The 12,066-nt window shown below is 42.8% G+C and overlaps 1 protein-coding gene across 3 annotated transcripts; it reads right to left on the bottom strand.

Moving 5' to 3' along the window:
- Positions 1-549: 549 nt before the first annotated feature.
- fam117aa (family with sequence similarity 117 member Aa) lies at positions 550-11,168 on the bottom strand. 3 transcript variants are annotated; one of them, XM_061749138.1, is made up of 8 exons: positions 10,889-11,168; positions 9,157-9,305; positions 4,720-4,815; positions 4,529-4,645; positions 3,088-3,204; positions 2,798-3,005; positions 2,530-2,722; positions 550-1,252 (listed from the first exon to the last, which is right to left on the bottom strand). In XM_061749138.1, exons 1-8 carry the CDS (start codon positions 10,989-10,991, stop codon positions 1,036-1,038), a joined length of 1,200 nt encoding a protein of 399 aa, XP_061605122.1. In that variant the 5' UTR covers positions 10,992-11,168; the 3' UTR covers positions 550-1,035. The 3 variants fall into 3 exon arrangements, with proteins under 3 accessions (XP_061605122.1, XP_061605123.1, XP_061605124.1); XM_061749139.1 differs by having other exon boundaries at positions 9,157-9,302; positions 10,889-11,167; XM_061749140.1 differs by lacking the exons at positions 9,157-9,305; positions 10,889-11,168 and adding an exon at positions 6,150-6,461.
- Positions 11,169-12,066: the final 898 nt, after the last annotated feature.

The following is a 12,066-nucleotide window of genomic DNA, read 5'->3' as shown; positions in this document are numbered from 1 at the left end:
TTTAAGATACCTGAAAAGAGGCATCGTGAATTAGCGAGATCTTGGACTCCAATTATGACTAGTCAGAATCAAATTGTAGATATCGCAAACTGGAGTTAGAGATATATACAATCCCGTTACAGATATCCGCAATTACTGATAGCAGATAGCAGCTCTTGTATGTATATGAACTCTTTTATAGCTCATGGGACTAAAGAGACTGAAGTGCATTAGCGAGTGTCATCCTTAACCACATACGGGGGCATTACAATACCCTGGCAGTTTTTATCAAATTTATGTAGATTTTTGGGAAATATGACTGATGAATGACCATCTCCCTATTTTCTTTATTGCTATGTTTTGTTTAATGATTGTGCTGTTCTGAAATATCTCAGTTTAATTTGAATCCCATTAAAAAAATAATCATAATAATGTTTTGCCTCATCGCTCATGTTTTCTTTAAATAATGGTACATACACATCTTACAAATTCTGCCAGGTATGTAAACATATGAGCAAAACTTTACAATAAAGCTCAGTCAGACAAAATGATCAAGCTTTGCCACATCACTGAGAATAAAATGGAAAGCTTTCTTGTCACTTTATAGATGTACAGTATACAATCAACAGAAGCACGGGCATAGTACGTAGTTTGAATGAAAACCAAACTGTACATAAATTCAATTTATGTGTTGCTTTTCGAATGTTTTAATTAGAAAGAAGCCCCCTATAGGCCATTAAAGCTAATAAAATCCTTCCTGTTTATAATGGTGGTCACAGTATAAACATAGAAATGAGTTGATTTCTCCTGCTTGATGCAAATAGAAACACAGGACTTTTAAGAAAGCTACAAAAACTATATACTTTAAATCTCCTTAGTAAGAAATTTGTAGAAAAGTAGCCCTTCAAAAATCAATGGGTCGGATTATAATACAGTAACAAAGCCACAAAACATTTGGGTATGCATTCACAAGTCTGTGATCAAGGCTACAGTGACGAGGCAGCAAACCCCTAAGTAAACTCAGAGTGGTTTAGTCCACCAAGGTGGTCTTCATCCTCACTGCATGCCCAGCTGCCTGGTGGGAGACGCCTGGCCCGGGCATCCGGTGACAGGGGAGACGGACAGGCCGCGGAAGAGCAGGTCCATGGAGGGCAGGAGGGGCTTGAGGAGGCTGACGGGGCAGAAAGCAGAGCCTCCGTGCGGGGTGAAGTTCACCTTGTTGAGGTCGGGGCAGGACGGCTGGAGGCGGGGGGGCTCGTCCGGGCAGGCGGACCTGCGGACAAGGACATTTTAATGTCAAAGCACACAATTTTTCAAATATCCCTAACCATTTTATAGAAACCACACAATTTCTCTAACGTTCTTTGACATTTCAACGTGAAACCACACAATTTTTCCTTTGTTCTTAAGGATTTAAACATGAAACCAAGGAAAAAAATACACTGGTCTTAACCATTTAAACATCAAACCGCACATTTTTACAATGTTATGGAAACATTTGGAAACATTATAATATCAAAATGCACAATTTTTCACTGTTTGAAAACATTTGAATGTCAAACTGCACATTTTCCACAGTTCTTAAACATTTGAACATGAAACCAAACATTTCATCCACAGTTCTTTGATACATCCATCCATCCATCCATTTTCTGAGCCGCTTCTCCTCACTAGGGTCGCGGGCGTGCTGGAGCCTATCCCAGCTATCATCGGGCAGGAGGCGGGGTACACCCTGAACTGGTTGCCAGCCAATCGCAGGGCACATAGGAACAAACAACCATTCGCACTCACAGTCATGCCTACGGGCAATTTAGAGTCTCCAATTAATGCATGTTTTTTGGGATGTGGGAGGAAACCGGAGTGCCCGGAGAAAACCCACGCAGGCACGGGGAGAACCTGCAAACTCCACACAGGCAGGGACGGGGATTGAACCCCGCACCTCAGAACTGTGAGGCTGACGCTCTAACCAGTCGGCCACCGTGCCGCCAGTTCTTTGATACATTACTATCAAATTGCACAATTTCTCCACGGTTCTTAACCGTCTTAATATTACACCACACATTTTTCCACTGTTCGTGAAGAATGTGACACTGGAGATTTTTTTCCACTGTTCTCAGATATTTCAACACAAACTGCACATCCACTGTTCTTAAACATTTAAATTTGAAACCTCACAAATGGTCCACAGTTCTTAGAGATTTTTAGATGAAACTGCACAATTTCTCCAATGTTCTTAGACATAATGCAAAGTGGACAATATCTCCACTTTTCTCAACCCTTTGAATGTCAAACTGCACATTTTTCCACTGTTCATACATTTAAACATCAACCTCCGTATTTGTCCACAGTTCCTAGGAATTTGAATGAGAAACCTAATAATTTCCATCATCATCATCATTTTCCACTCTTTGTTAACATTTTAATGTACAAATATTTTCCCACTTTTTTCAGCTATTTTATGGTGAAACCATACAATGTTCTTAGACCTTTTAATGTCAAACCCCAGATTTTTCAGGAGTCTATACAATACAGACAGAAGAGGGAACTCACATTGTGTCCTGGCACATTGGAAGCGGCTCGCAGCCTTCTGGCGGCTGCCGCTGGAAGGAGAAGCTTTGGCCGGGACATGGCGGCAGCAGCGGCGAGGGGGAGGATGAGTACGGTGGCAGCCCTGGAGGATCCGCTCCATATGAAGAGAAAAGCGTGGAAGGAGACCGACCAAGGGCCTCACGAGTAGCAGACTCTGTTACACGGACACAAATACTGTGTAGTACCTCTGCAAAATATCAAGATGAATCCATGAAAGTGAGCATCTGACCTGGTGATTGGGGAGGGGAGAAGAGCGAAGGGTTCAAAGGACATGGTGAGGTGGACGGAGACAGCAGGGAAGGATCCAATGGACACGGCGACTGAGAAGGAGACAGCAAGGAAAGATCCAAGGGCCCCGGCGACGACTCGCTCTGGGAGCCGCTGCTGCACCTCTGGACCGGAGCGGGAGCCCTGTGTCCGTCCGGGATGTCCAAAAGCTGCAAGATAAAAACGTGTTTTTTTTTGTTACGCGCTACTCCAAGAATCCCCATTTTCATCGCAACTGATCCCGGTCCCGACCTCATGCTGGTCGTCACGCTTCTCCGACACAAACACCTCCTCCAGCTCCAAGTTGAGGCCCTCGACGCTCCGCCGAAGCCGTGAAGCCAGTCTGCTCAGCGGCACCAGAGGTGGCGTCTGCAACAACAACCACCACCATTTTATACACCAGTTTTATGATCATACACTCTCCAGATCAGTTTTTCAGCTTTTTGTGTACCTTAATGCTGTGCTTATAGTATATAGTTATTATTATTTTTATATCATTATTTTGAATTTAATTTTAAAATATAAATATTAATAATATATAATTTAATTTATTTCATTTATTATATCCACCCATCCATCCATTTTCCGAGCCGCTTCTCCTCACTAGGGTCACGGGCGTGCTGGAGCCTATCCCAGCTGTCATCGGGCAGGAGGCGGGGTACACCCTGAACTGGTTGCCAGCCAATCGCAGGGCACATACAAACAAACAACCATTCACATTCACATACACACCTACGGGCAATTTAGAGTTGACAATTAACCTAACATGCATGTTTTTGGGATGTGGGAGGAAACCGGAGTGCCCGGAGAAAACCCGCGCAGGCACGGGGAGAACATGCAAATTCCACACAGGCGGGGCCGGGGATTGAACCCCGGTCCTCAGAACTGTGAGGCAGACGCTCTAACCAGTCGGTCACTGTGCCGCCCATTTATTATATTTTGTTCTTTATTTAGTTTTAATATATTTTATTTCCAAACATTTTATTTGTTTAAATATATACTTTACTATATACAGTACTTTACTCTAAATATTTTTTTATATATTTTATTTGTGTGTCTGTTTTTTTCTGTTTTTCCAAAAGCAGAATTAACCATACCAGAGTATTCTAAACTCATTTAGTACTATGTCACAGATAGCTGTAAACATCTACAAAAATTTACATACAGAAACCATCCATCCCTTTTCAACACCGCTTATCCTGGTTAGGGTCACGGGACGCTGGAGCCTATCCCAGCTGACTTCGGGCGAAAGGCGGACTAAACCCTGAACTGGTCGCCAGTCAGTCGCAGGGCACATATAGACACGGACAACCATTCGCACTCACATTCACACCGTCACTGAGTGGGAACTGAACATACGGAAACATGAAGTTCTATAATTCAATCCTTGGTTTTACACCAGAAGGTGCTATGTCCAAGGAAACAATCAGGACCGCCACCAGGGTCATCTGACATTCAGTCAAAATGGCGTAAGAGTGCATGTTGGTCAAAATGAGAAAGTAACGTTTTGTGAAACCAATACCTCATATTAGACAGGGCTTTGGGCTGAGTGCAAAAACAGTGAATGGAAGATATGTTATAAGTATATCTGGAAATAGGCAAATCGTGAATATGCAGGTGAACACTATATATGCTTGTTACTAAGTCTAGTTACTGTTCGTTTAAGAGCCAAAGATAGCGTCCGCAATCGTACCTGGGTGATGCCCGCCGCGTGGCCCGCCGTCAGCGGATGATGCGACAGTTCGTACCCTGCCGTGGTGGGAGCGGCATGGCGAGATCGCTTCTGCAGCTGCTGCCTCAGCTTGGCCACCTGAGGTAGAAAGAGGAGCATGGTAATGATGATGATGATGATGATTATGATGATGACATTATAAAGATGCTTGCCTCCTTCAGGTGCTCAGCGCTGCCCCATGATGCAGAACGCTTGTGACCGCCGAAACTTCTTCTGGCCTGCGTCTCCTCCGCCCAACAAGATGGCGTCTGAACGCATGATGACAACATGGAAGACAAAAGACGAGAAAAAGCAAAAAATGTCAGAGGAACTAACTCGGTTTTTACTTTACAGCACAAAAAAAGATCCCCGCTAAGGCGCAACAATCATTCTGTTTGTCAGAAGAAGAAAAAAAGACTATTCCACTCCAGTGCTGTAGGTGGCAGTCAGTCTTTGACATTAAACAGTGTCTGGGAACTGCCACACAGAAGGCGTTCATTTTTATTTTTATTTTCATCTCCCTCCGCTGATCTGGTGGGTCACTGCTTGGTCCCAATGCTCTCTGTTATATAACCCTGCCAACTAACTAACTAACTAACTCATTGACTGACTGACAAGCTAGCTAAGTAACTGACTGACTGGTGATCTGATTTATTAAGTGAGTGACTGACTGATCCACTGAATAACAGACTAACAAACTAACTGATTGACTGACTAACTAATTGAATTAGTAACTTACTAAATAACTGACTAACAGACTGAGTGACTGAGTGATTGAATGGTTGACTAAGGCATTAAGTAACTAATTGACTCACTGACTAACTCACTGACTGACTAACAATTCATCTGATTGACTTAAGTGCCAGACTGACTGACTAATTAACAAAGAGATTGACTAACTAACTAACTAGAGAAATGGACTAGCTACACTAAGTAACGGACTAACTATCTGACTGAGTGATTAACAGGCTGAGTGACTAACTGACTGACTGAATGATTGACTAAGTCACTGAGTAACTAACTGGCTTACTGACACTGACTGACTGACTCACTGATTACCTAACCGTTTGACTGACTGACTAAGTGCTAGACTGACTGACTGACTAACTGACTGAATAACTAGAGGAACAGTCTCGCTGACTAATTGTCTAACTAATTAACTGACTAACTAGCAAACCCACTGACTGAATGACTGACTAACCAACTATCAAACTCATTGACTGACTAAGCGATTGACTGACTTAATAACCAAGTGAGTGACAAAGTAAGTAACTAAATAAATAAGTGTGATATTATCCAAAGCATGAAGACATTTCTCTGCATGGTTGCTCCAAGCCAATCATTTGCTTGTGCTTCCCCCCTGCCCCCCCTCAAAAGAAGGAAGTGTTTTGACTCCAACAAGTCAACACATAAGACAAACAAAACAGGTGTGTGCGCTCCACCTGGCAGGATGCACCTGCACAGAGGAACACTGATGGAACCACTCAACAGAACCACTTCCTCTCACGATACCCTAGAGACATCACCGGCACGTCTAGGAATAGACACAACCACGCAACCATTGGCATTCGACACCTTACACACACGCGCGCACACACAGTACCCTTTTCTTCACATGGATTCGCGTTCTTCTCACAGACGCTCTGCTGTCCATTCCTGACCCCCAAGTTCCGACTCTCCTGGTTCGGACCCCCCTGTGGGACCCTAGCAGACTATCCCGCCCAAGCCAGCGTCCCGCCCTCAAATAGTCGCCCTCACAATCAAACAAAAGAGAAAGAGGCTGTCGTCGTCCTCTGTGTCACGTCAACTGGCTAAATAAGTCGGACTGAGTCATGCCATGACTTTGGTGGATAAAGTTACAGCCGTCACCCCGACACCTCACACCCTCCGCCAGCAGGGGGATCATGGGACACGCAGTTATAAAAAGACCTCCAAAATGGCACCGCCAGGCCACATCCATTAATTGAGTAATACTAGACTGTAGTACTTTTTTCCCAAAGTTAACAGATTGGGTTGTATAAAGTGGACCTGGCAAGCCCCTTTTACACAGCCTGTTAAAGACCCTGTGAATTCGAAGAATGGTTTCTTAATACGTTATACATGTTTGAAGATAATTACATTAGTACTGAAATGTGGAGCTATAGCAGTAAACTCTTATTCGCCATTTCAGTTTACGTGATTTTTTTTTTTGGGGGGGGGGGGGGGGGGGGGGCGTGGCTAAAACGGCGCCTCTGTGAATCACTTCGGCTCGGCCATGAGTCACCCTTCCCCAACTATCCAAGAACTTGAGCACCTTCGTTCGCAATTGCCATGTACAGTTAGCAAGCTAGCTATACCGCCACTCTGAAAATAAAGTACATCTTCCCTTCAGATAGCCTGTTGGTGTGGCCGTTTTAGAATGCCTCGTTGTTGGGTGTGAGCACCCTAAAGTCATATAGGGAAGGCGGAACATCGAGGTCATTTTATTTGTATTTTTTTAAGTCCGACATGACAAGCAGTGTGTGGACAGGTGCTTGGCGCCGGCGAGGAAAAGCCCAGTGACAACCCAGCAGGATATATTCCAGCCAACCGGAGGCTTTAAGCGGATATATTTTCGCAGCTCAAACATGTAGTTACGTGTAGACATAAGAAAGGCGCTAGGCCAAGTAGCATCCATTTTTCTAGGTCGAAGAAGTGCTATTTGATTGACAGTTGACAGCTGAGCATGGCGTGGTTACAGAGCATTTAGTGGACAGCATTTGAGAGCGGAGAGAATTATTTAAGTCTAATTTTATATTTGGGGTGATTTTTTTGTAATCATTCAAATTTGGCAGGGTTGTTAACAACACTCTTCTCTGTGGTGTTTCAAATTTAGAAGACATGACTCTTCTGTATAAACAGCACCAACACAGAATGGGGGTACAAACTCCCAAGTCTGCAAATGTTCCGCCTTCGGAGGTAGGATAAGAAGCCCTCTTCATACTGCCTATAAAAGCCTCCACTTTTACACCAGTTTCCATGTTGCCGTTCAGTATAAATGTCAGTGACGTAGAAAGCGGGCGACAAAATCCACCTGTAATCAAAAGATGAACTTTTTCTACCTTTTTAGGATGTTTTCGACATGTTACCAAATGACGCGCATTAATTGACAAGCAGTCGAGTCCCACATAATGTTCAAATAATCAAGCCCAAAGATGCAGTTTCTAAAGAAGACGAGTGAAGGATGAAATCGGAGCAACAATAAGTTGTATGATGGGATGCCACGAGGCTGGGGGGGTGAGAGGGCGGCAGATGCTGACTGGTGTGTGTGCGTGCATGAAGGGGGATGGGGTGTGCATATAATGAGGTCAGGAAGGGTCTACCGCTCCTCACAATGGAGGCTGAGGGGGTTCACTCGCCTTTAAACTGTGTCAGGAGCCCAGACAGCTTGAAGGAGCTTGACGAAGTTCCTTGGGTTCAGGCGGCGAGAGGGGGCGCGAGGGGAGTGTGGGATTTTGTGCACCATTTATTTTTTTGTGCACCATTTTGACGCATGCTTGAGTTTGAGACCAAAAAAAAAAACCCAAAATTTCCAGTTGATTGTTTGTGTATGCAGCAAACACCTGCAAGCCTAACATCTTGAAACTTTTTTTGTGAATCTACTCATGATAGACATGACTACCAAATTTCAAGTTGCCTGAGTAAAACTGGCTTTAGTGGCTGAATTTTCAGAATTATTTCAGGTTTTATGGCGAGTCAGAAATGGACAAATTTAGCTTAAAATGTTTGCTTCAAACCAAAATGGCAGACTTGCTGTGTGTTTTCAGCATGACTTCTTGAGACTTTTTTATTGGTCTACTTCTGATAGACATGCCTACCATATTTCAATTTGCAAAGTGAAACTAGCTTTAGGAGCGGAATGTTTTATGGCAAGTCGGAAATGGCCAAACTGACACTTAAATGTCTGCTTCAAACCAAAAGTTTAACTTCCTGTGTCTTTTGAAGCATGGTTTCTTGAGACTTTTTTGTGAGTCTACTTCGACATGCCTACCAAACTTCAAGTTACCCATCTTTCTAGTACAAGTGGTTGAAACTTGGTAGCGATCAGAAAAAATCTCTAGGATTAGTTTGTCTTTGAAGAACCCCTGGAAATGACCAAATGATGCTACAATGGTCGTTTAAAACCCGAATAGCAGACTTCCGGTGGCTTCTCCGTCATGGCTTCTTGAGACGTTTTTGTGAGTCTACTCATGATAGCCATATGAAATTTGGCAGGCATGTCCAAGTGAAACTTGATTCAAGGGCTGAATTTTCAAACATTTGTCATGTTACGTTTTATGGCGCATCATCAAATTTCTCCGTCAAGCTCGGGCAACGCGCAATGACGTAAACACAAATCCCTCACAATTTAATGTTGTTCATCTGTCTAGTTGCAGGACCCATGGAAATGGGCACATCAGCCTAAAAAGGCCGTCTCAAACCAAAATGGCAGACTTCTTGTGTCTTTTCAGGCATGGCTACATGAGTCTTTTATGTGGGGTCTACTTATGACAAGATCTTTCTACCACATTTCATGCTGCTAAGTGAAACACACTTCGAAAGCTAAATTTTCAATTTGTGAAAAAAACAGCACTCATCTCAGTGATGCTCACCTGTGTGGCCTTGTCACTGACACAGGTCCCCGCCAGGCCCTCAGTTGGCTCTTTGGGCCACTGTCCCTGCAGGTATGGTGCGAGGATGGCATCCAAGGAGAGGGTCCGCCGCATGGTGGGCTTGGGCGGGCGGGCCAGGGTCCGTTCTGCTTTTTTGGGGGGGAGGTTGGAGACAAAAAAAAAGGCATGAAAGGAGGCTTTAGACTGAGTTATTTGCTAAATTGATCCCAGGCGTTGTGTGGTACACACACACACACACACACATCTGTGAACACGGCAGACCTACAAGAAGAGTCACAAGTAAATCATCTAACAATATATTGGAAGAAAAACATGTAATATACTTTAGGATATCTATTGTGGGTGGGTAGAGTAACTCACGATACAATATTTACTGATAGTATCATGATACAGCGATTGTGTGCTACATTGGAAGAACACCATATTTATTAGGGGTGGGAATAGTAGAGTGACTCATGATGTGATATCAAGGTATTTTTGGATATAGATTACACTATAGTATATATTGGAACAAATTTTTTTACCATACATCATGATATCTATTAGGGGAGGGAATTGCAGCTTAATTCCTGATCTTGTGATAATTTTCCAACGATACTACTAGTATTGCAGAACAGCAATTATGCAATCTATTGGAAGAAAAAAAGGTTCCATAGATCAAAATATCTATTACAGGTGGAATCGCAGAGTAACTCATAATGTGATATTGCAATATTTTTCCATTCCTGACAATACAATTATACAGCAATTGCATTATTTGATATTGCAAGACAACAGTTTTCATGTTCAAACTTAACTCATGATACGATATCAGTGTGATATTTCTCCAACATTACAGTTAGTATCGCGATACAGTGATTGTGCGATAATTGAAATATTGGAAGAAAACCGTGGACAATACCTGACAATGTTTACAAATGTGTTGGAACCACATTGCAATATTTTTACAACAGTACAATACAATAGTATCATGATACAGCAATTGCACAATGTATTGAAAGAAACTATGACCAATACATAACGATATCAATTAGAGGTGGTCATCTCAGCGTAACTCCAGATGTGATAACGCAATATGTTTCCAACGGTATCGATAATATCACGATACAGTTATTGTGAGATATAGCTGAAGAAAACTATGGACGATAACATCATGATATCTAATAGGTGTGGGAATCGCAGAGCCACTCATGAAACAACATTACCTCTTTATTTTTCCACTAATATCGATAGTATCGCGATACAGCAATTGCATGAGCGATTGTAACGAAACCATGGCAGTACTTCGCAATCTCTATTCGGGGTAGGAATCGTCGGTCATTATAAGATAAGAAGCAATATTTTTACAATGATATCGATAGCACGATATAGCGATTGTGCGAAATATTGGAAGAAAACCATGGACAATACGTCATGATATCTATTGGGGGTGAGAATCGCAGTGTCATTCATGATGCGATATTGTGATCATTTTCCAACGATATCAATAGTATTGCAATACAGCAATTATGTGATCTACTGGAAGAAACCCCCTAATATTGATTAGTATCATTATTGATACACTTTTTCCAACAGGAGTTACTTTCTTTGTTGCATCAGAGTTGCACTTCATACACAACATTTTTTGATCCAAATTATAATCATATTAATGCATAATTTTGACCAAAGAAGATTAAAGTGTATGTTCGCGTGTGCTGCTGTTGGTGTTTACCCGTCTTGAGCAGCAGCTGGTAGGGCACCGTGGCACGGAGGGGCAGCAGCGGCACGTTGGGATTGTTGCAGCCGCGAGGAGCTGCTCCACTTCGGCCCGCCATCCCTCACTCGCCCCGGCTGAAAGGAACTCACACACACGGACACGCGCACGCGCCTCTCTTCAGTTCACGCGCACCGATGCTCCCAAAGTCCCATGATGGCCGACTGTCATGTGTTTACGTCTTATGATGTGGGTTCTTCTGCTTGGTCTCAACAAAAGTGACAACATGCAAGTGGCGACTTAATGCAAAGGTTTTGGGTCGGCTGGCATCTGGTTGGTTGGTGCAAGACAAGCGAGCTCCTATTGGTCAGCACATCCCTAAAAAGCTTGAAGGTCCAACCCACTTTTTTCCCCCCTTCACGACTGTGTAGCCTTTTTGTGTAAGTCAACCTATGTAATTGATTGGGGGGGGGGGGACTCGTTTGTGAAAAATATGTAAGTCAAATAAAACTAATTTGTAGTCATAAAATGACCGAAGACCTTAAAAAAGCAAGTCTGTCTAAATTTTGTGATTTCCCCCCATTTCTGATTTAAAAAATACACTTTTGGAATCATTTCAAACAAGGCCCTACAAGTGTTTGCTGAAGTACTTTTCACTTATAAGACTTACCAGTAGTCCACTCGAGGCAGTTCAACTTACATGTTTTTTTTATATTATTTTATTTACTGTGACTGACTGGCGATCACTCCAGAGCATAGTTTGCCTTTGGACCAAAGCTAGGCTGCAGCTCCCGAGAACTTGAACAGGCCAAGAGTGGTACAGAAAATTGATGGATGGATGCATGGATGGATACATCTATATACTAAGACTTGGACTACAGAATTACTTTAAATATATCTTCGCATCTGCTGCTGTGCAAAAAAATTAATTAAAAAAAATATAAACGAAAAAACAACAACAATGTATTTCACCAAATTCATACACATTCCGATTGTGTTAAATTAAACAACTTTAAATAGTGTTGCCTCCAGAAGGTCAGGATTGAGGGTGAGCTGAAATACAATGTAATAATCTTCATTTGTATTAGTGTACCTAATGAAGTGGCCTATGAGGAGGGTTTTTACTCACGGCCACCAGATAGAGCCAAATCCCGCTTGTGCCATCTACTTGCTGATTCCCTCCTAAACATAAGTCA

The sequence above is a fragment of the Phyllopteryx taeniolatus genome, chromosome 16 (genome assembly GCF_024500385.1).
Source record: "Phyllopteryx taeniolatus isolate TA_2022b chromosome 16, UOR_Ptae_1.2, whole genome shotgun sequence".
Classification (NCBI taxonomy): Eukaryota; Metazoa; Chordata; class Actinopteri; order Syngnathiformes; family Syngnathidae; genus Phyllopteryx; species Phyllopteryx taeniolatus.
This window is presented reverse-complemented; position numbering and strand designations above follow the sequence as displayed.